Source organism: Lucilia cuprina, chromosome 2 (genome assembly GCF_022045245.1).
Source record: "Lucilia cuprina isolate Lc7/37 chromosome 2, ASM2204524v1, whole genome shotgun sequence".
In the NCBI taxonomy this organism is placed as follows: domain Eukaryota; kingdom Metazoa; phylum Arthropoda; class Insecta; order Diptera; family Calliphoridae; genus Lucilia; species Lucilia cuprina.
The window spans coordinates 885,247-911,652 of NC_060950.1; the positions used below are offsets into that span (position 1 = coordinate 885,247).

The 26,406-nt window shown below is 26.0% G+C and overlaps 1 protein-coding gene across 3 annotated transcripts in view; it reads left to right on the forward strand.

Moving 5' to 3' along the window:
• Positions 1–26,406, forward strand: part of LOC111683834 (bromodomain-containing protein DDB_G0280777) — a 40,324-nt gene that overhangs the window by 4,847 nt on the left and 9,071 nt on the right. Inside the window, exons 1-3 of one of the 3 annotated variants that reach the window (XM_046956297.1) lie at positions 3,231–4,408; positions 22,689–22,990; positions 23,084–23,389. In XM_046956297.1, the coding sequence (XP_046812253.1) occupies positions 3,793–4,408; positions 22,689–22,990; positions 23,084–23,389 (1,224 nt within the window). In that variant the 5' untranslated portion in view covers positions 3,231–3,792. Of the gene's footprint in view, positions 1–3,230; positions 4,409–14,813; positions 15,568–22,688; positions 22,991–23,083; positions 23,390–26,406 lie in introns of those variants that run through there. The other 2 variants (XM_046956298.1, XM_046956299.1) reach the window with 2 other exon arrangements.

Consider the following 26,406-nt stretch of genomic DNA (forward strand, 5'->3'; position numbering starts at 1 on the left):
TCTTTTTGTTTCCGATTTGAATTTAAATTAAATAATTTTAAACAAAACCTTTTAAATGTTGTTGCTGTTTGTTTGCTTTATTATGCACTTAAAATTACTATGTTTCTTTGTTTGTTTTGATTAATTAAATTTATGCCATAAATTGTGGTGGAAATTAATTGTTTAAAAATAATTGTGGTGTTTTTTTTTGGTGCCTTTGCATGATAAATGCAACAAACGAAAATAAAAGAGACTACAAAATTAAGCAAGTAGCATTTTAAGCTTTTTAATAATTTCGTAATAATTTCACACATAATTATTTTAACCAAATAAAGATGGGAACAAACTCATAACATCATCCTCCTCACCACCACCATCATCATCCACATCTTTAAGCAAAACCGACACAAACATGAAAATGTCAACAAAAACAGTAAACTTACACAACAAATTTTGTATATTTCATACCAAATGAAAGGAGTACTTATACTTACATATATTGTTCATAAGTACGTTTACAAGTTCATTACAAAGTATGTATTATTAACATTTGAGGAACTAAAAATCAACATTAGTATGAGCTTCCTGAATGTATGTTTTCCCCACAAATTTGTACAATTTCCATAAAAAAATTATAAATATTGCTAAAAATATATATATCGTTAATAATGCTAGATAAAGGTTTTTAAAGGTTGAACTCACTAAAATCGAACAATTTTTAATCGTTTATATCTACAAAACTTATTGACCAATTTAAATAAGATTTATGAATTAGAATAGCCTATAGTCTCAAAAATTTTACTCCAGTAAATATATTGTTGATATTTCATGTAGGTCTGGACAAATTAACGTGCTTGTAGTGTGAAATCATACAAATGGTAATATCCGATTTTCAAAGCATTCTTATCCATGTATTTTTCCATTAATTTTATTACTTGTGGAATACAAGAACAAATTGCTGGCTTAACAAGGTCTTGGAAATTCTGTCTTTTCTAATTACAATAATATAGAGAAATGTGTTAACCATTTGTTTCTCTTAAAGTTTTTTGGTATCAAACGTACCTTAATTTTTATCACATCCGTATAAAATAAGTTTCCTCTATTTATTGGAATAAAATTTATTTTTTATTTTATTTTAATTGGATAATTAATTAGTTTTATAGATATCAACAATTAAAAATTTTTCGATTTTGGTGGATTCTACCTTTATTATACTTATTTGTACTCATTCAATTTGTATTATGAATGTATATATTTACGTACTATTACAAATTTTCCACATTTTTTAATTTTTTTGTGTATGAATTTAATGTATTTAACTATTTTCATTATTTCATTAATAATTTTAATGTGATTTATTAATAACAATATGAAATGTGTGGAAATTAATATTAAGTATTAATTTTAAATAATTATGATTTTTAAACAAGAATAATTATATTGAGACAGTCATTTCGAAAGGGGCACGAGTCGCAAGTTTTACGAATTTAATTTTTTTGATACAATTTATATTATATTGATAAAATGAGATGTTCTAATAATAATTTTTATTAATTAGGTTTTAAAAATTTTGAAAGAGTTTTGTTTTAAATCATTCTTAATTTTACAAAAAATTCAATAGTTTTGTAATAATAAAGTTATGAAATCTTAAATAAGTTAAGGTTTAAAAAAATTGTATTAGTTGTATAAATCATATTTAATAATATTGATTGTACACTGTGCCTATTTTAAATTCGATATTTAAAACTTGACAATAATTAAGAGTCCAAATGTAATTTTATATTTTAATTTCATATATATTATGTTAATTTGTAGTAGTTGCTATTTTTGTTTACTATTTTTTAGATTTATTAATTTGAAACAGCTGGTTTAAGTTGTAAATTGCGGTAACGGTTGTAACGGTTTGAGAAAAAAAGTACGTTCAAAACATTGTTGTAATTACATCAATTGAATTTGTATTAAAAATATTAAATTACCATAAATTATTTAACACATAAATTTGAGAACAAAAAAGAAACAAAGATGGAAACTTGGAACTTGCATTAAATTGGCAATAAAGTAATGAAGTTTTTTATAAAGGCTTTACTTAACGTTGCTTTCATTCACCCTTTCTAATTATCAATACATGAAACATAATCTCTTACGATAAATCTCTGATTTTAATTTATTTGTTGTCAAGTTATGAACACACAGTGTCATGCTAGTTTTTAGTTATTTCGTTGGAAGTGATTGTTATTTCCGGTTGACTGAAAAAATTTCTAAAATTTATTCATGCTTTTGCATTTAGATAATAAAAAAATTATTTTAATAATCACAAAAAATAAAAAATCTTCTATAAATAAATTCCTATAAATTTGTTGGTACAAAATTATATTTTTGCCATTTTTACGCGCATTACACTTTACATTGTAAAGAGTTTATTACATTAAAACAAATAATACAAGTACATATGTATGTACGTGTAATCATAATTTTGTAGTTTAAATACGAATAAAATAGACATGGCTATTCCATATTTGTTTTTTAGATTTATTTTTTGGCTTTATTAGTACGACTATTATTTTTGTGGAAGTTTTATATTTTCTCTTGCCTCGTTTTTTTTAACTTGCTAGTTTTGTTTTTACCTTTATATTTTGCGGTTTTTTAATATTTATTTTTTGCTTATGGTTTTTAGCAAAAAGGGGGCTGCTATTACGAGAGTGTATTAACAAATAAACATTTTGAGCAAAAAATAAGTCTTCATAACGAATGAAATGAAAACAAAACAATGTTAATAAATAGTAATAGTAAGATTTTTCGATCGGCAACTAACTGACTGAGTGACAGACTGCCTGCTGTTTTGGTTTGACGTTTATTATGTTGTAAAGTGATTCCCAAACGGTTTCTTGTTGACATTTTTCTTTAATTCAGAATTCCAAATACATATTTTTTCAAACACCAAATAACAACTTTAATATAAAGATTCTTGTATCCATTTCTTTTAATAAATTATGAGTAACAGTTTTATAGTAATGTTCCGGTAAATCACAAGCACTCGTTGCGGAACTTCTGCAATTTTTGTATTGTCTTATTATATATTGTAGCTTTTACTTTACATTGTTTCTTCGTCTATACTTAGACTCTAGTGTATCGTAGCGTAAGTCTAAAATAGCGGTAAACACGATTTATTTACGTTTCATATATTTCTTTCGTGTTGCTTTATGTTGTTGGGGTTGTGAAGAAGCTTAACAAAACTAAACTTAACTAGTCCATTGTAGACCGCACATTCATTTAGACATAAAAGACGGCTAAAACGCGAAAATGTTATTTTAATGAACTTGAAACGAACGAACAAAAAATGTCGAAATTGCAACCGAAATATTAAAAATAATGTCGAAAATAAATAATTTCAAAATAATTTAACACACTTTAATGAAAAATACAACAAGTAATGAAGCAGCGAGTGGCAAAACTGAAGTGTACCATTTTCCTAGATACAATACAAGCAGTTTGAAAGTCATTGGATATTCCGGCTTTAAAAACAATAATAAAAAATATGGCCAACTAAAAATAAAGAGTTTATATTAGGACTGAGTGAACACATTTAAAGGACTACTGTTCTCTTAAATATAAATAAATAGTATTTTGGTTGCAAGCTCTTAAATACACTTGTCAAATATTTTACTAAATGAAATAGAAGGAAAACATAAGTAAATTTTCAACCCCTGTGGTGAAACTTGTGCTCTTTTCAATCGTCCGTTCTCTCTATACTCCTTCTACTACGATATATGAAGGAATTTTTTGTGTGTATGTTTTGTTTTACGCTTTAGTAAGATGGGTCTAAATGATTTTGTTTCATTATTCTATGGTTCAGCTCAGAACCTTAACACGTCGTCCTCGTCATCAACGTTTTTGTCGTCCTCCTCAACAGATGTTGAAAATCCATTAACGTTTAATCAAGCAAGTACAACACTGGAAATGTTAAAAAATCACAAAAATTCTAAATTGCCAAAATTTAATTTAAATGATTTTTCCACAAGTGATGTGAAATTTTCGCGAAATATGACTTTGACATCAATAAAAACACCACGACAAAAAGGAATAATATTAAGTGGTGGTGAAAATTGTAATAGTATTAGTGGTGGCAAAAGTGGTAGAAATAATAGAAATGCAACGAGTACAAGTGCAATACACAAACTTCATTCATCTTCTTCATCTGTATCTTTGTCAACAGTACAAACAAATGCCAAAACTACTGCGAGTACTGCACTGTATGCAGCTTCAGTATCCACAACTGGTAATTTACCGTCAACAACGACAACAACTTCCGTAGCAGTCGCTCATACGTGCCCTAGTACCAACGAAATGGATTTGCTAAAAGCTCCTGGTCTACGCAAGAAATCATCATTTTTGTGGAATTCTTTTCGTATGCCACGCAAACAAAAAGGAGGTGAGTCACGTGACTAATAGGACCATTTTATAAAAAAATAATGTGAATAGAAAAATCAATTTACAAGATGTTTTATATGTTTAAATTATAAAAGAAATTTTTTTTTTAGTTATTGTGAATAATATTGTCTTGCCAAAAAAGTGAAAATCTATTTGTTCTTTTGTCATTAAAAAACATAGTTAAAAATTTTAGCTAAAATGTTTTCTATTTGAACAATTATTAATAATTAATTGTTATTTTGTGTCTTCTCTTGTTGGCCATCTGCTTAAAAGGTTTAATTGTATTTAGTATGTATGTACATTTGAAAACGTTGAGTTCTTTGTGTTTTGTTAACAATTCGAATGACCCATTTACATTCAATTATCAGAGAATGTGACCGACCGATTATATGTCTGTGTAAAAGCCGAATATTTTATACAAACTACTAAATTAACTTGTTCTGTTTTGTTCACAATATTTAGGGGTGAGCTGAGAAATTTTCGTAACAATATGAACTAAAAAAATTTGTTTTCTTCTTATTTTACACAGAATGTTTATTTTTGTATTTTGCAAGAGAAATTTTTAAAGAAACAGAGCACTGAGATATAATTTCAATTGCCAAAACCTCATTTTCAATTATTTTGTTAATTGAAGTTCAACCTATAACTAACATTTTAAATTTAATTACTTATTATAATTCATTTTGTAAATTTTTTTCTATTTTTGTTGTTGTTAAATGCCTATTTGATTAAACAATTTTATGATTAAAATAAAAAATAAATTGAACCCTTTTAAAATTTCTGATTAATCTTTGAGTTTAAAACTTTTTAAAATTAGTTTTTTTCTGTGTACATTTTATTACAATTACGGAAAAAAATAAAACTAAAAATTCCAAACAAAATTTTGCAATTTATTTTATACATAATACACAGAATAAACAGGAAATAAGTTTCAACTATCAAAATAATTGTATCAAGCAAGTTTTGCACCTGTAATCAAAATGATGTTATCAATTACCAAATTTGTGAAAAAATATATAATTTTTTTTTAATGTCAATAATTGGGACAAGATTAAAAATTGATAAATTAATTGTGTTAAAATATAATATATATATATATATATATATATATATATATAATATATATATATATATATATAATATATATATATATATATAATTATATATATATATATATATATATATATATATATATTATAATATATACACACTGCTATTTATCTATACATAGTATACGGTAAATATACAAATTATAGTAAAATTTATGATAAAAAATATTCCGTTTTTTATATTCGTACATTCATATATATACATATATATTTGTATGTATATAGCTGTATATTTATTTAACAATAAAAAAAGCAAAATTACAACTAAATTTTGTTATTTTATAAATTAGAAAGAGAGCATACATAACAATTTGCGCATGACGGATAAAGAGTGCAAAGAAATTCAACAACTGTAACGATTTTACCGGTTGCCATCCATCATCATACCAAAAATTCTTAATTAACTCACCACACTTTCTACCAAATAAAAACTAAAACATACGCTGCGAAATTTTTTTGATTTTAATGAATTCTGCTTAAAATGTCATAATTATCTCATAAAATTATTCCTAATTATTTTGTATCTTTTGTTAAACCTTAAACTGAAACATTTTGTATTAATATTCTATAAATTTGTCTATCAATGCTATCGATGACTCATTCAATTTACTTGTCAGGACTTACAATATACATACATATTTGGGTATGTAAATATCTGTGATACAGTACATTATTTCTCTCCACATATAGAGGGTGCTAACGCATTATATAAAAATAAAAAAAAATACTTAAACAAAAGCATAATAAGGTTGCATAATACTGAAAACAAAAACAACAAAATCCTTGTGCAAAACAAAAATGAAAAAAAAAATCCAAAAGGATACCAATGACACAGTGACATTCATTGAGAGCGGCTGTCATGGTAAACAGAGAACATTCGTTTTCTATAAAAAATAAACAAACTTTATCAGTGCTTTTCAAACTTAATAACTTTACAAAGCAACGAGCAATAAATGAAGAAAAATTCTTATAAATACATAATTACAGCGAAATGGCACTTTCTAAAAATACTTAGATTCTCAAAAAATGGCCTTTATGCCAATATTAATATAATTGAATATGTTTATTTAGAAAATAATTAATAAAAAAGAAATTTAAATATTTACTGGGAAAATTATTTTTTTAATTTGTTTTATGTATTAATAGGAAAACCTTTTCAAGGACATTCAATTGAAAATTTTTAAAGATTAGTAATCATTTTTCTCTCGAGACTTCTGTTAAAATCATTTGCAACTACTACTGCACAAAACTAAATCGAAATAAATTAAAAAAATAATCTAATAAAACAATTTTGCCTGCGTTTTGTTCATTGATAATCTTTATCTTTATTATTTGTAATTTTTCAAGTGCATGACGATTTCAAGTGGAATTAAAAACAGTTTTTTCAAGTTTAACAAACAATCTTTGATATACATATGTACATATCCATTAGTTGGCTAGTCTGGAACAAATACACGATTATTGAAATTATATCAATACGAAAGCTATTTTAGTTTAAAATTAAATTTTTATCAATAATTTTGTATATTAATAGATCGGCTGAACTTTCATTTTAAGTCTGAACTCTTTACATAAAATAAAGTCATAAATAATAATATTATTTATTACAAGAGTGATCAATCGATCGATAACAGATTTATATTGAAACAGTTTATAAAAATAAAAAAGCGTGGGTTTAAAAATTATTAAATAATCAAATTATGTTTAATCATAATAATATTTTACAGACAGTGTGTCTGAAAACACTATAGAGACCAAAAGGGAACAGCTAGAGAGCTGACATTTTGTATAGAAGTTCAGTTGATGCAGGTTATTTGGTATTGAAAATGGGCAATATTGGTTCATTTTTTCGCGTAACACCCATATAAGGTCCCCTTCAGAAATCCGGCATAAACGTGTTTTATAATAACCTTAATCTGATTGTAAAATTTTATAAGGATCGATACATGATTTTAATACAAGCCAAAATCTTAACCAAGTTTTAAGAGGATCGGTTTGTAATCGAACCTAGGTCGCCTTTAGGAAATGACTTTAACGCTCATTACTGGATTAAAAATACGAGTATATCGATGAAATTCGACATAAATTACTTTCTTACAAGATAAAATCTCTTTACCTTAAACGGCTAAAAAACGGGAACAGCGATCAAAATTCAACAAATATAAATAAGATTTAACAAAGCAAAATCTCTCCGCCATCATTAATTTAACGCTTAGTATGCGAGTACAGCGAAGAAATTCCAAAATCCGATGTCTATATTAATTTCGAATAGTAAAATTCAGCATATATTAAATAAATGAAATTTGCAAAAAATTTGATAGAAGATTCGTTATGGCCGCATATAAAACTCTTACTTGTTTTATTTTAAATAAGGTGTTAATAACTGATTACTTATCTATCTTGGCGTTTAAAAATTTTTAAGTTGTATTTGCAACTGTTTGCCGCTTAACCAGCTGGATTTTTATGTTCATCATTGAAATTTTACAAATATTTATGGCAGTTTGTAGACGTTTCCTAAAGTGGCAGTTATTTTAAACCTGGATTAGAAAAGTTAAGTTAAACTTGCATTTGCCAACACCAATGTGCTTTATTCAACATTGTTTCGACGAATATTGGAAACCATATTATGATGATTTCTTTTAAAAAATGTCGTATTAAGCTAAATTAATATAAATTTATTTTTATTGGTATTTAAATAGTTTATAAAATGTGAAAATAATTGTAAAATTCATTACTATTTTTAAACTATTTAAAATAATTTTAGTTATTAAATATTACAAATTATGTTGTAGGTCGTTGACAACAAAATTTGTTGATTAGTTAATATTTATATCTATACTTTTTAATAATGTTATACTATTTAAGAATGTATAAACAATTAAAAATCTAAATGCACAGAATTTTTGTATAATATCTCTTAATTTATTATTATGTATTTTTATCAAAAAATGTTAAATTATCACAATTTAGGCTAAAATAAATACTTGTGAGTGTAAATTAAAGTGAAGCTCAATATAAAAACACTTCGAAACAAACAATCCATAATGAAGTAAATAAATCATGAGTAACTAAGTGAGTTGCGCTACGTCGAATAAATGTTACGAATACAATGCATGCAGTAAGAAATTCATCATTGTATCTTAATGAATGAATAAATGCATGATACATGCATGTGCACCAGGTACAATGAACATTAATCAGCCTAAAGCAAAATAACATGTACATATTTATTTATAACGTACATACATACAGTATTGGCCAAAACAAATGTACCCCCTTATTGAAGTTTTCTTTAAAATAATTCTAGTTATAACAAAAAACAAGTAAGAGTGCTATATTCGGCTGTGCCGAATCTTATATACCCTTCACCATAGTGTATTTTAAACATAATTGGATCTTACAGTCTAGTTAATAAAAACATTAAAAAAATTTGAGTCGATTTAAGCCGAATGATTCGGCGGCGGCTCAAGCAACTAAATATAGTTCGGCGGCTAAGCTCCGACTCGAAGCCGGTCGACTTCGACCTCTGATTCATTGCTGGTAAACATTGAAGAGACGTAGATTTTGTTTTTGTTTATCGTAAAAAAAAATTGTTTTAAAAAGCACTTGGAAAAATTTTGTGTTAGTTTTAAATTTCAAACTTACATTATTCGCATAAAAATTATTGTACAATAACTCACAATCTACTCTCATATAATTGAAAACGTTTTAAATACTTTTTCCTATTCATTAAAAAATATATGTATTTGCAAAACAAAAGGGAAAATTATTTTATTTTAACAAAAAATGCAAATCACACACACGTGTACATCTTTTTCTATATTCAGTGTTGTTGTTGCTTTTATAACAATTTTTTGATGAAATTTTCAGAGGTTGTCTCGGATTTTTGCTCATATCTCCGTTATTTACCGACCGATTTTGCTGATTTTAAATAGCGATCTTCTCGAAAGCATGTCTAATAGAATTATTGAAGATTCGGATCTCGCCGATATCTGGGGTCCTCTAAAAACTGATTTCAACAGACAGACAGACGGACATGGCTTAATCGACTCCGCTATCTATAAGGATCCAGAATATATATACTTTATAGGGTCGGAAAATTATATTATAGAAATTACAAACGGAATGACAAACTTATATATACCCTTCTTACGAAGGTGAAGGGTATAAAAAGACAAATTTGAAAGATATTACACTTTTTTGTTTATAGTTGTGGTAGGTCGTTGAAAAATGGTAAAAAAATTTGTATGTTATTTATTAAAGAAAAATTTTTTAAAAATTTTCATATTCCTCAAAATTTCATTGGTCAAAACATTAGCACCCCCATTAAAATTACTTTTTTGAATCGAATTTTTCCATTATTTTTATTGATTTATAAAAATATCCTTTTTACTTTGTTTTTTAATGATAAAATTAATTTTTTCATCACTTTATTGGCCGCATAGCACCAGACATCTAAATAGGAGGTACTATTTCTTAAATAAAATTAAGAAACAATGAATAAAAATTTTTCAAAATGTTTAATTATCTATAAAATTAATTTTTAAGAAGATTTTGAACTGAAAAAGTTTCAAATAACGATAACGACAATATACCGATCTTTGGACCAAATTTCGAGCAAAATTTCAATATTTGCAATTCACGCCGTCCGCGGTTTTATATTTTATTATCCTTTGAACTTTTAATATTAAATTTAACTTATTTCAACATTTCAGTCGATTTTAAACTTCCGAGAATGATTTTAACTGCCAATTACTGAAATATTGCTCGAAATTGGACCCAAAAATCGGTAGATTATCATTATCTGTAGACAAATATAAAATTTTTTCATTTCAAAATCTTTTCAAAAATTTATTTTATAGATAATTTAACATTTTGAAGAAATTGTTTTCATTATTTCCTAATCTTATTTAGGAAACAATGAAATTTTGAAAAAACAAATTTTAACATTAAAGAATAAAATAAAAAGGATATTTTTATATTTAAAATGTAATTTCTAATCAAATTTTTTTTTAAAGAAATAATCGAAAAATCCGATTTCAAAAATCATTTTTAAGGGGGTGCTTATGTTTTGACCAATAAAATTTTGAATAACATAAATATTTTTTAAATTTTTTCTTTAATATAGAACATAAAATTTTTTTGTATATACAGTATAAACAAAAAGTGTAATATCTTTCAAATTTGCCTTCTTTCTAATAACTGGAACTACTTTAAAGAAAACATCAATAAGGGGGTGCTTTAGTTTTGGGTGATACTGTATGTATATACAAAATGTTAAGGCATTAATGTGTAGCGTAGTAAGTATTCGTATTACCTTTAATTTTAAAGGAAAACAGCGTAGTAAGTATTCGTATTACCTTTAATTTTAAAGGAAAACAAAGTAAAATAACAAAATGTATGGCGCCAATTGTGTCTTCTTTTAGCTAATTTTGCTTTAGCTGTATATCGTCATCATCGTGATGTACTACTAATATGCATGTGCAGCGAAGCATCAATGTTTCATTCATTTAACAAAAAACTCAATTTTTTGCAATAAAACCGTTAAATATTTCGAAGATTTTGAATCTCATACACAAGCAAGTGTTTTTTGTAATTTTCATTATTGAACATTCAAATGTTTCTCTCTCCCATAAGATCTCTATGGAGGATTTTGTTTGTAAGATCGCAAGCATATTTTGTTTCCATTTATGGCTGATGTGGGGGGATGCCTCTATCTTAGTGTCTGATGAGTAAAAATGTAGCATTGAACTTGAAAATCTTTAATGTTGAATCTATCATGTCTGCTCTAAATGTGTGCTTTTTGATTTGCCGTTATGTTTACATACTAGACTCTAGAGTGTATACTGACACTTGTGATTCGAGCGGGTATTCGATTAATTAAAATTATTTTGGATTTTTTTCACCATTTCCGCTTGTAACTTGACTCTAACAAGAAATTATTTGATGTTTTCTTTTCATTTGTCCAAAATATTTTATGTTTGATTAAATAAAATTGAATTAGAACTTAAAATAAAACTAAAAACCTAACTAAAAAAAACATTTTGTCTTTTTTGTATGATATCAATTTCAAAGTTGATCTTACACATGTAGCATTTGTATTTCATACATGTGTGTATTTTTATTTTATTTCTGACTTTTAGTTTAATAATTGGAGTGCAAAAAAGTAATACCGTTTTATGTTTTAGCAGCAACTTGCAATAATAACATTTTGCTACCAGTATAAATTAAAACTAAATGTATCATTTTACTTTTATGAGTCTGTGGTGTTTTTATAAAATGCTCGTTGTTTTGTGTATTTATTCAATTAAAGAGTTTCTAAGCCATGAAGATTGCCATGTTTTGACAAAAATCTCTACAGACATCATATATCTTACAAAACGAATGAAAACAAAAATAAATCATATTTCATCTTTCTTTTTTATTTACAACAAATGTCAAGACCTTTGTTCAGTTCCGAGACATTTGTATTTATTGAACTTTATGACATGTTTTCTTTTTATATTGGTTGTGACTCGGTGGTAACCTTGTTGTTCACTTGTTTATTGTTGTTTGTGTGTCGTCTGTTAGTTTTCGTAATGATCCCATCCATGCACAGTGTTTAACTAATTGCTTCTTCATTGAGCTTGACTTCATCGATGTTGACGTCGTCTTCGTTGTCCCCGCAGTCATCATGCATTTTAGTTTGTTGTTGCTGTTCCAAGCTCATACACGTTGCAGTAAATATTTTTCGTTGAATTGTTATCGTCGATCCTTTGTTGTTCAATTGTTTAATTAAAGTATGGCAGAAATTTATTATTATTTTTTTTGATGTTGTGATAACAACGACAACAGTAACAATAGAAATATCAACAACTTTGTAATTTTGTAGTCACAGTTGTTTTACAAAGTATCTTTAATTACGATTAATGAATGTGTATAAAGAGCTTCTATCGTTGTATTCGTATCGAAGTTTCTAACGTGCAACTGGGAGTCATGAACATTCGAGCATAAGGACTTGGGAATTGTTATCATTTGTGCATATCTATCGATGTTACGGATACATTGAATTTATATAGTTTTTTTTTAAGATCAGTGAATGTTGTTTCAAAGATCAATAGTTGATGAAGGCCAGATTTAAGATTTAATGTTTACATCAATATATGCATGTATGTTTGTAAAATCATATCATAATGAAATATTTTATTATAATTTTGTGAGAATGTATATGTAGTCGGTCATTACGGACATATACTCTATGCGTCATATTTAATCAAATCATTTTAAAAATTTGCGACCTGTAATTTTATTATATAGTTTACATAGACGGACATAGCTAAATCGATTTAGAAAATTATTATAAACCCTTCCTACTAAGGTGTATGTAAAGTAAAATACACTAGCAATAACTTGTACTTCCTCAACTCAACTTGCTATTCAATGATGACAACATACCGTCTGCATTACTTATAAGAATCTTAGTAATGACTTTCTTTTAAACTAATGTAGAAGTTTTTTTTAATTACTTGCAATATCTAAATTTTCAGATATTATTTATTTAAAGATGTGTTAATCACTGTAGAATATGTAGAATAAAAAAATTTATTTATTGATTGGTTGGTTTTAAATATATTTTTCATTATACAAAAGCGTTATTTATGAATAAGAATGTTACACATATATATATATGGAATGTATTCCATAAAAATTCATTTAAATTATGACATAAAGAAAATTTCCCAGTAAATTGAAAAGAATTTTAAGAATGATGATTTCTAAGACAGGGCAACAATTTCGAAACTGTTTCGATAACAGTATTTTAGCTTATTTCGGTAATGGCAATAAGCTGAAAGTGAATCTTTACGACAAACATAATATTTTACATATTCAAGATTTGAAAACGACTATAAAATTTCTGTAACATAATAATTGATAATACTAATATGCATATTTTAAAAAATATATGTATAATCTTTCAAATTGTTTGCTGGGTTGCATAATTTCTTCATTAATGTTGATCGTTTGTACTAACAATAGAAAAAAGTCTGAACTTTTTAGCATACATTGACCAACATGACGTCATTGCTTTTAGTATGGTGGTGAACAAATAAAAAATTCTATATTTTTATAAACAATAAGTGCCTTTTAGAAAGAAAATCAAAAACTTAACGCACACAAATTGTTTTGCGTAATTTATGGACTTGAGAGAATTCACCACAATTTTGATGCCCTAAAATAAAGAGAAATTAATCATAAATGTTTATAATTTGTTTTTACATAAAATAAGAAAAAAACAAAATATTACCCATTATGGTTAAAGTTGGGAGTGTTTTATATGATTTTTTTTGGCTGTTTATTGGCTCTCCCCCCAAACAACGTCTCCACAGATATAAGATGAAGAAGATAGTGATATAAGTTCCTAAAGAGGGATGGAAATTCGTTATTTTGAAAATAACTGTAGCTTGAACAAACATTTTTTTCTTGTGGCACACGATCACCCCTAAATAACAAATTGCTATTATTGTGTTGCCTTTTGCAACTTGTTCAATATCTATTTGTTTCAATGTGGATGTTGTCTGCGAGTATGCCCAGTTTGTGCGGTGCTTTTTTGGGCACAGTGAGATAGATACAGACTACCCAAACAACAATCAAGAAACATGTACTGCTCCTCGTATATGTCCACATCAAGTGTATGTGATCGTACTGATGTGGTGAAATAAAAAAATTTAAAAATAAATAATAAAAATTAAAACGTCCACTAACTAATCAGTGGTGTACAAGATATTGTCGTGGTTACAATTAAAGACGCGCGCGAGATGATGACGACGATGACAAATCATTTAAATATATTTTAGTTTTTGTGTCTTTGATATTTCTTTTTTTTATATTTTCTCGCAAAATTTATAAACGAGTGACGCATCTAATCTAAATGATTGCATTTGTTACAGCAACCACAAAGAGATGAAGATGAATTAGAAAAAATTATATTTCAATAGTAAACTATAATATAGCAACATCAAAAAAATATATATATATATACATATATATAGTGTAAATAATAAAATATGAATTATTTTTTAAAAAGTAATAAATAAATATATATAATTGTATTTTTAAATTTATTTTCGTTATTATATAGAAGATAATCAATTCTCTTAAAATTATAATTGCAGTGTATATATAAGTCGCATATTGATTATATTTTTATTATATTAAAATATAAATATCAAAACGTGTTTACTGTCAAATTATGTATTAAAAAGTCATAACAAAAATTTAAAAATTTTTAAGCCAAATCAATATTTTTAGAAAAATTTGGTTTGTACAAAAAGTTCAGTTATAATTTATCTAAACATCTTCCAATAGCAGAAGTCTTAAAAATTAGTAAAACTTACAGAGTTCAGAAAATATTTTAGTAGACTTGTGACATACTGCTAAAAAGTTCGATATACAGAAAATTACTAAAGTATAAACAAAATTCATCTTAAAACATGGAAATATGTTTAAGATTCTGATTGTTTTCTACACAGTATGCATCAAAAACGCCAAAGTTTTTGCCAATTCTCCGATACAAATCACAAGTTTCAAAAGAAATTTCTATCGATACGTTGTGATGAACAACTTGAATTAAGTTATTACAATGTTATTTGGAATACAAGGAACGGAGTTGTTTATCAAGTAGAAAAAATAAGCTCCAGTTCAGGGACACGTAAAAACTGCGCATTTGCTTGGAAACGCAAACTTCGGCAGAGAAGTCAAAGAAATTTTTCTTATAATTTTCATGAAAATGAATATGCACTGCCTACAACAGAAAGAGTATTTACCACAAAATCTCGAATATATTATAGCGATGTTAAAAAATGCCAAAAACCTCTAGACCTATTAAGTTGTTTAATAAATAACAATTTTATGACTTCTAAAGAATCGCATACGCTTACTAAAACCAAAGATGCGGAAGTGCTTTTAAGTTTGAACATCACAACACCGGATAAAGAACATAAATCTAAATGTCCAAATGAAAAGCAACATTGGATTCAATTTAACACCTTCTGTTCCGATTTAGGTGAAGGTGGTAAGTTTTGTACATTCTACATAATCTTAATAAATATTTATAAAAATCATTCAATACGAAAATATTTCAAATTTTTCACTTTTTGGTCGGTTTTGTTTCTCCTAATTTGTTTTATGGTACAAATTTATAGTTATTTTATGATTTTTTTTCAATTGTTTACATTATGAATTTGTAATTTAAACGTGTGCCAATTTATTTTTAGTTTGTAGTATTTTTATTTATTATTTACTAAAATTGAAAAGAATACTATAACTTTTCATAAATATTGTGTTTTTGTTTGTTTTTAATAGACTTCCCCTCAAGAAATTGTGTATTTTTCTCACACCTACGGATATACATATTTGTTTCTTTAATGTTGACCTTGACTTGAGGAGATCTTTTTCGATACATTACGAATAATGTTTGTTTTTTATTTTGGCTTTTTCTTAATATATATTATCTATACGAGTGTATAAAATGCTAGCGTATCCGGCTAAGAGAATGATGTGAAAGAGATAGATTTATAACATACATGAGAACATGGGAATTTTTATTAAGCATTAAAATTGTACTACTATATATTGAAAAAATTGTAGTGAAAAAATGTTAAATAACATTTATTGATATTTAATTTTTTATTTTTTTTCTTTACAACCTTTATAATAATAGCAATGAATTAAAAAAAAGATTCTAGCACAGTTTCGAAAGTTTTAATACCCAGTTCCCGTAGCCAAAATTGGTTGAAATTTGGCTGTCATAAATATTTAAGTATATCTGATACAATATAAATATATATTCGAATAATAAAAATTTAGTTTCGAAAAATTATTTATATTTTTAATATCATAAAAATTAAAAATGTAAAATTCGAACTAAAGTTTGAAAAAATGTTTAACGCTGTTAAAACTAGTTCTTGTAGTTTAAATGGCCTGAAATTTGGCATGCATGATTTTATCTAATGCAAAAACAATATAATATTTGGATATTTGAAATTCGAAGTAATGTTCCAAAATATATAAAATCTGTTAAAAAAATTTAATGAACAAAGAGAAATAATATTATTTTTTTTAATTTAATGCTAATGTAATCGTAAATTAATTAGTCGATATAATTCTCTAATTAAGCTGATATATGATTCACAGTTTGTTTGATGGACAGTCGTTTGGTTTTCTGAAAGCATTAAATTTAATATTTTACTACCAAATATTTTTTTGTAAACAATAAATTTTTACCAAATAATTAGCAGGTTCCTTATTTATAACAAAAATATAAAAACTGTTTTATTTCATGTTTTGTAATGAAATCTACAACAATCATTACCAATACTTTACTATAGAATATTATTTATTCGACTTTGCCTTTACAATATAGTTGATTTTTAAAAAAATTTTCATATGTTTGTAAAGTACAATTTATTTTTTCATAATTTTATTTTAATAATGTTGACGTCACTGTCTGCTTTTGTACATTTTTCTTATGAAAAAAACCGCTTATGCCCAGATATCTTTCGAAACAACAAAATTTACTAATTAAAATCCTCAAAGAAAAATTAATATAATATAGAAAAATTCAGTGTAGGCATTAAAAAATCATAAAAAAAACAAAAATTAGTCTTAACAATATTTTTAATGGAACATGTCTGTTTTCTTATGTTAATGTATTATGTATATATAGTGATGGACAAATAATAAAAATGGATTTCATAGGTGGAATGGATTTTTCTAAATGCTAGATTGTTAGATTTAAAAAAGGCATTAACTTTGCGTCAAATATTGACTAATATTTTAATAAACATGCCTTTCCTACGAGTTAATATAGTGGGTTAATTATCGTTTTTTTAATATAGTATTATTATATATTATTATATAGTAAACTATGATATTTGCAAAAACATTTGTTTTTAAATAAAAATTATTAATAATGAATTTAATTTTAATACAAATTGAAAAATTAATCCAAATATCCACCATTGTATGTATTAACAAAAAATGTGAGTTAATTTGTATAATGTTTCTATGAAAATCTTTTAATATAAATGCATATTTACATACACATATTTTTTAACACAAATAATAAAAAATTGAATGATTTCTGCCCTATCACAAGTTGGATAATAATGTTTAATTTACAAAAATTGTTTTGTATTAAACGTCAGTTATTATAATAAAATTAAATTCGATACTCGGTTTGAAAACGAGAAAAATTATGGTATAAGTACTTCGTCGAAACAGTTTTAAAAAATACCAAAATGACTCGAAAAACTTTTAACTATTAAAAAATTTACGCTTCAAAAATATCTTAATGTAAATTCTCTGTATTTACCCAAAATTTCTTATTCATTCCATATTAAGATTTCAATTTATTGAAAATACAAAAAATACTTGCTCATTACAGCTTGGTTTTTTGTGGCGAGTTTTTCGATATATGTTAAAACATATGGTGCCACCTCACAATAAAAAGAAACACTGTATGATGCACACCATACCACCGACACACATGTTGGGTAGACACCGACATAAAGGAAAAGTGCAGAACACAGCATGTGCATTTTAGCATAGTGTTGACTGGCTGACAATTTTATCCTGTGTGATTTGGTAGACGCCGACAATGACAACGACGACAACTTAATTTCATTGACAAATTTTAACACACCTGAGTATTTAAAATATGAATGAGTGCAAATATGACATGTTGTTGCACAGCGACCACCGGTCGTGGAATTCTCGTTGGACAGTAGAAATTCCAAAACCAATTAGGAAATTTGCTCAAATTGTTTGTGACAAATTAAAGCATATTTACAGCAAATGTAGTGGAAAATATGAAACTATTTAAGGTATTCAAAAAAATGTTTGTGTTTATTTTACATTGTGAAATTAAATGTAATATATGTCATGAACTTCCATGCAAATTTAGTATGAGCAAATGATGCAGTTATGTTTACTGTTTATTCAGCCGTGCATGTATCTTGTTAATTGTTTAATTAAAATTGCACTAATAAAGCGTAAAAAACTGTATGTTTTTCTTTATAATTTAAAAAGAACTTACTCAGATTGTCTGTTTTATTGAAATTCAAGTGGTTTATTTTGCTTGGGACTTGATTTGTCAGATTTCCTATTGAGCATGTTTGCATTATGACATCATGTTACATAATGACAGTTTTAATTTATACTACAAAAAATTTTAAAAAGAACCATTAAATAACACTAATGAAATTCACTAAGAATTTTGAAAACATTAAAAGAACATCAAATATATATTTTATGTTATTTTAATGTTTTCATATATTTAGATGAAGTCGAAAAGAAAAAATTAACCAGAAACAATATTTAGTAAAATTGCTTAATAATCAAAGCCATATTAAGAAATCTACCTCGGGACTTGTGACATACAGCAGTGATTGCCTGACTGTCCAAGTAGGCATATTGAACTTTAAAAAAGTTAGTCGACATGCAATTTGCATGCAGTTTTGTTTTCTATTTTATTTTAATGTTTTTACTCCCATTCAAACATATTTCTCTAAAAAATATTCTTTTGATAAACAGTACAATTTTACACTTGAAAACAATGCAATGCAACCCAACCACACCTTTATCGGTTGTTATTCGTTTATAGTTTGGCAGACAATATGGCACACATTTCTGCTTATAAACTTGCATTTATATTTATTGGGCATAAGTGAAAATATATCATTTATTATAAAAATAAAAAAGAATTATAAAGCAAAAAAAGAAATAAAAACATTTTTTGTTTTTATTTTTTTAACCAATTTTTTAAACTTTTCATACCTTACACTTCTATTATACGTTTGTTCGACCGTCAGTTTGGGTGTCCTGTACACGTCGAAATGTTCAAGGTGAATTTGGCAAGAAATTTTCTTTGAACCATGAACTTAGTATGTTTAAAATGGTTATGTCATTTTATCTTATATTTTTACCAAAATTGTCTGAACTAAATTTTTGTACAAGTGTGTATAATATTGGTGTAGGGTATTATTTTCTTTAAAAAGTGTTAAAGTTTACACATGGACATGAAATGCTGGCGAAAAATGTCATACATTTGTTATATACGGGATAAAAATATATCCAAATCTAAGTATTTTTAAATTTTTATTTATAATGAGAATAAGTTTATTTAAAATGGCTTTTATAACAAGATTTTAAAAATTATTTAATTTGTTAATTTTTCCAGTTTCTGTTAAGTTTAAGTTTAAACCAAGAAAATGTAAAAGAATGTAAAAGAATTATTTAAAAATCTTTTTCTTTTCTTCTTTTTGCATTATTGTTTGCAATTTTGTTTTGAAATTCTACAGCAATTGAATTTTTCAAATTTACAATTTTTCAGTTTTTGAAAACTATTTCTCCAATGTTAAAATGTTGGTTAAAACAGAAAAAACAAATCGACTTGAAATTGATAAAAACGATTTTTAATGATTTTAATCGAATTCTTCCACTAATTTTCATTATTCGATTAGGTTAAAACTTATCATCAATTAATTTTAGATTCGATAAATTAAAATATTAAAAAAGTATAAGATTGGGAACATTCAGTTGAGTTTATTGATTTTACCAAGTACTTGGTGTCATTGAAAACATAATGGGTTTGAGATTAATATTTTACTAGAACACCATTTTTTGTTATTTGTTAGTAATATGATGAGTTATTTTATTAAACAATGTCTTTCACTTTATTTATTTCAAATGTTGGGATTTATTGCATTAGGGCAAATTAATTTGTATAACAAGAATAGTTTTAATTTAAATTAGTTTTTTGGCTGTAAAATTTTGAAAAGTGATGTTAACTCCTTTTGAATAATAAATATTTGTACATCAATACCTTTTTCGGCGCTTTCTTTAAATATTGTTAAAAATTCCACTTTAAATATGTAATTAATGAAAAATATAAAACTAAAGAGTGCTAAGAAGTCCCACAGTTTATTTTTACAAACTATGTATTCCTGTTATTAAGGAATTGTGGCCAAGTAAAATGTTAACATTTTAATACTATGGATTTTCCAATGTATATTTTAACACCAACATTTACTTAAACGATGGGTTTGTTAATGAAAATCTAACACATTCCCACAAGGATGAATGACTCAATGGGCGGCAATATAACTTTTAAATATTATATGTTCGTTGTATATTGTTCGTTGTGAGAAAGTACTTGCTGTGCACTTGTATGCCAACATAGTTACCTTCATTTTCTAAAAGTTACCTGCTTACATTTTTTGTCTTATGTCAGGATATTAAACAAGGACATTAAACGTGTCAAAAGTGTTAGAGAGAGTGAACGTATGATGACAAAAATTCGCATGCTTCATTATAGCAGACAGTAAAACATCACGTCCAACTAGCTTTGTTTTCTTTTCAATTATCATCCATCACAAGTATATCGCTAATTGTCCTCGATTTTCATTAATGAGTTTTTCATAGTTTTGTTAATTTTCTTGAATTTTGTCAATGGTTCAAGGATAAAAATGTTGCATTTATGTCGTGTGGCAATACGTTGAATCCTTAATATTTTTAAAAACATTCAAATCGTTAATGAAAGGAACAGTTCGAAGATTTTCATTAATGATGAATCTGTAATACCTTTTTGTTTACTAATCTTTAAGGCCAAGGTTACAGGGATATTAAAAACCTGTATTATTAGTCTTTTTGAAAAATGTTTCCATTTCACAATGATATAGCCTTACAGTTCAGTTGTTTTAAGTAAATATTTGTTATTTTTTAATACACATATTTGAATATGTGTATTGGATTAAAATTTAATAATTTCAATATTTTAACAAAAATCAATACGAAGTCTGTAGTAAACTTTTTTATGTAAACGTTTTATAAAACACTGTTTATAAAAATTATTTTTTTTTTGTTTTTGGAAGTTGTACTTCATTTGTTAGCACCTCGATTTTGATGGCGGATTTTCATGTGACAAGTGTACAACATATTTATATAAGGAAATTGTAGCCCAAGTCTCTGAACAGCTTTAGAAATATAAAATTACAAAATAAAAATAAAATCTACACAAAATGTTACTGAACTTCAACTTGCAACTACCGCATTTTTAACCATTTTTTGTGCAAATTTTATAAATATTTATGCTTCAATGATTGATGAAAATAAAATACAACTTGTAGGCTTTAATATATATAAAATTGTTTTTAATAATGCAGAGAAAAGTTATTAAAAAGACTACGTTAACACTATTTTCAGTACACTTTAAAAAAATTTAACTAGTCTTACTGCAAATACCAATAACTGCTAATAAATAAAGAAAGTACTTCCCGCCTAGACATGTTGGGTGTTTGGTTCAACAATTCAACGACCAATCCAACTAACTATTTCAAATAGTCAGTCGCTTTTTTAGAAACGAAAAACAGAAACTAAATACAAAAATGCTTAAAATATAAAATGTCACAAAAACTAACATGTTGTCCATAAATGTCAGCAACAAGTTTACAGCAAGCAACGTCGTATTATATAGAGTTGTAAGTGTTAAATACAAATTGATGTGACTGGCAAAATCACAAAAAGTTTAGTAAAATATAAAAAATCACCTTGATTAACATGAATTTAATGCAAATTCATTATTTACTTCATTTTTTGTTTATTTTTTTAATATCTCGTGCTGATGTTTTTCTTTCTATTTTCTTTGTGAATTATATTTACAATTTAAAAACAACAACAAAAATATAAAACTTATTAATGATAGTTACAAATTATGATTTTTTCCCATTATGTACATTTTTTACACTAATTTCCTCTTTCCTAACATTCAACTTTTAACATAACTTTCCCTTAAAGTAACAACAAAAACATTTTAATAATTATGTTTTGATTTGTCAAAAGAGCTGACAAAGCTTTTGATTAATGTTATATTTCTAATGATTAATTAATATGTATATCTTATTATAATCACTTCTTACATACTAAATTCATTACTTCGAGCATAAATATAATTTTTAAACTAAAAATAGATGTCATAATTATAGCCAATTTCAAATAAAACGATAACAAAGTTTCGTTAACTGAATTACGATTTCTGACAAAAAATGTGTGAAAAGGTGTATTCATTAAAGTATAAGTCAATATTTGTTTAAATTTAATAACTTTCTCTTTTAATCTTCTTGTATCTATTTGCAGATCATAATCGCATATTGAATCAAACAATTACAACATCAACAAGCAACAATAAAGCAATTAGCAAACCGGAAACATCGTCAGAAACTACTTCCGAGCATCAGGAGATTGGTGGTAGCAACGTTGTTGTGAACATTAATAATAACAATAACATACATGAGAAATCTACGACAGCAAGTACAAGGACAAATTCTAGAACATCATCACCGACAATACTAACAAATGCAACAAACACAACAATAATAAATAATAAGAAAACACCCGCCTCGCCAGCTGTAACAGCATCCAACAATTCAATTGAAAAGGTTAGCTTATACCGTGAATAAATATGGCCATAAAAATATTAACAGATTTAGAAATAAATAAAAATTATTCAAAATTAATGTTAATTATTTCAGAAACTTCATTCAAAACTTCCAAATTCCTCTACAACATCCTCCACCACATCAGCAGGTCGCAAATTGCTATTGCAAAAGCAACATCAACAATTGTCGGATGATACAATCACCAATAATTCGTCGCTGGAATTGAATAATGAATTACAACAATTGAAATGTCTAAATCGTCATTCTTATAATGGGTCATTCAACTATAAGACATTTGAGCAGCAACAACACCAGCTCCAAGAATTACAAAAACAAACGGAACATCAGGCCAAAAGTACAGAAGCACTAGGAGTGCTATTACAATACTTGGTCTATGATGTAAGTATTACTACACATTAACACTTTTAGTACATACATATGTACGTACATATTTCTATGTACTTTTTTTTTGGTTTTAATACATATTTTTGTTATTATCGTTTTGTTATTTTTTAAGAAATAACATATTTACTCTGATTACATGGTTTAAAGCTTTTCTGCCACTGAGTTTGGCAATTTTGTATTATTATGTTAATACGTAAGTCTGGGCGATAGAAAGTACATAAAGTATATGATATATGAAACTCTACAGACAGTTTATACACATAGAAAGACATAAGTACTACGATTATATAAAATAGATCTAAGTGAAAGTTTGAAAATGCTCTTTTTTCTTTTATTTTCTTTGTTGTTGATTTTTAGATACTTGATTTAATAATTGATATTTTGGTTTTCTTGCCAAATTTAAAAAAATTTTTGATCAGCTTTCTAGCATTTTTTATATAGCCGAAGCATAGTACAACAATTTAGGGTTTAAGAATAATCCATTTTTGGAAATCTTTTGCATTTTAAAATTATTTCTTTCAAAAAAGCCTCTGATTTAGAACCTTTTAACTAAAAATATTAAAAGTAAAATATATAGCAACAGAAGTTAAACTTTTTTTGTATTCTCATCATACTATGTATACTTTTTCTTTTTGATTTATTTTTAATTCAAAAACACCTTAAAATATCATAATACTATTTTAACCCAATAAGCAAAAACCTTTGAAATGATGTAAATATGTATTTGAAAACCTATTCAAATTTCATACATAGCCTTTGACAAATTTGAAAAATTTTGTTTTCAAATGGAAAATTATGGCCTTCTCAAACAAAAAGGCAGTTAGAAATCAAACGTATTTTTCAAATGTATTTCAAATTTAAAAAAAGGCTAGAGGTAAGCTTGAAACTAAAAAAATTTTCAAACGTATTTCAAGTATTCTTTATTATTATTTTCATACATATTTCAAACCCTAATTATAATGCTAACTATTGCAAAATTCATATATTTTTTTACATCACCTGAAAATAAAACATTCATACATTTATTTTAGCATATTTTTCTTTTATATCTCCGATTATTTCTCCTATATTTAACGTTTTTTCGCTCCCTTGCTGTAGAAAAAATGTTCTGTTTTTATATTTCTAAAATAATTTATTTTTTGAAAGAAACTTTTCTTAGTTCAATTCAAACAGAACTTTGAAAATTTTATAAATATCACACATTATATTTTTTTAAACGTTTTTGGAAATTATCATGTTTATTTCAAAGGCTAAACTTTAAAATTTGAAAACAATTTGGAAAATACATTACTTAGTTAAGAAAATTTTCAAAAATATTCACAGGTTTGAATCGATGTTTATTGGGAAGTGACGCCAAGTTGAAAAATGAAAATGTCTTTATACATCTGTTCATTTTTCGACAAAATTTTCAGAATGAATACGGATAGATAAAGAATCATTTCTAGTATATTTGTGATCCTTTTTTTTAGAAAAGTGTCTTTATAATATAAGCTTAAATTTAAATTAGTACATATGTTTTAATTGTAACAAGGTTTTGTATTTCATTGGTAAGAAAAGAAACACCAGCTGCTTTTTAGGAAAACGGACATTATTCAGTAGGAAGGATAATTTTCTTTTTTTGGCTCAGTTCAAAATCTACATACAAACATATGTATTATCAATTACCATAAGTGATTTTTTGTTTCTTTTTTAAAGTATTTAGTTCCTTTTTTATTGTTTTAAAATGAAGTACATGTTCATAAAATGTTTATTGCTGTATGTTTATTGTTTTCAAGTAAGGGATACCTTTTTGTACTGATAATTTATTGTTTTGTTATAAGTGTTGATAGTGAAAACTAAAGACGCTTTCAAGCCTGTACGTATATCCTTTTATTATTTACTCTTTTCTTTCAAATAATTGTGTCAATGAAAATGGTTGGCAGTGTTGCTTTTGTACTTGTTATAAAAGGTGTAGATTTTTACAGTTTAAAAAGAGTTTTTGAGTTTTCTTTGTTTTGAGTTAAAAAAAAAAATTTGCAAACCATCTTCTTGTTAAATGCATTTATATCCATTTTAAGAATATTTTTATTGATTAGTGGTATTTACCACTCCTTACCTGTATTGGTTTTATTTGCATTTATCTGCCTTATACACATTGATTCCTTTTAGGCGTTAATATTTGTAATATTTTTCAGGTAATTTTTTTAAGTATTTTTCTCACAAATTTCGTTTAATACAATATGTTAATTTCAATAACGGCAAACCCCGTGGAATCCCATAATCTTAATAAACACTTAACATAAGTTATATGACATATGACATATGACATATGACAAGACATATCCGTTTTGTTTTTCCTCTTAACGCCTCTGTTCAGAATATTGTATTTTGACTAGACATTAGTGTCTGTCCTTCCAAAGACAGAGAAACTTATGTTATTAGAGTTTAAGAAATATTTTCAGCATCTGATGCATGAAATGTTCACATTAACCCATTTTTTATACTTCGATAGTAAGTTCAAATACGAAGAAATACATCTATTCCTCTATCGGTGGGAATAGAACCAAGGACCTACATAATTTTGTTCGTTCCCACGACAATTGGGTCTTTGCTCCAGAACGACCCGAGCTGTATCAACTGAAAGTTTTTTATTCTTAATTCTTTTATAAGGTTTTTATCACTTCAATAATCGGTAGCGAATACCGCGGTAACTATGTTTTTGTATTATTAGACCTTAAAAAATAATTATTAAAAAATCAATATAATATAATTTTGAATCGAAATATCATTTTATTTATTAAAAATTTTCTTTTAAATTAGTAATGAATTCAAAACTGATGTTTTAAATATACATTCATATTATACATATGTATGTACGACTTCCTTATGTCGATCGGATTAAAGTTAGAAATTTCGTTTTCGTTAAAAAAAGTAAAACCATCTGCTGTGTTTACATGCAATAAATGGCTGATTATACAACACAATTGTGCCACTAAAATGTGCATAATACAATAGTTGACATGTGTGTAAAT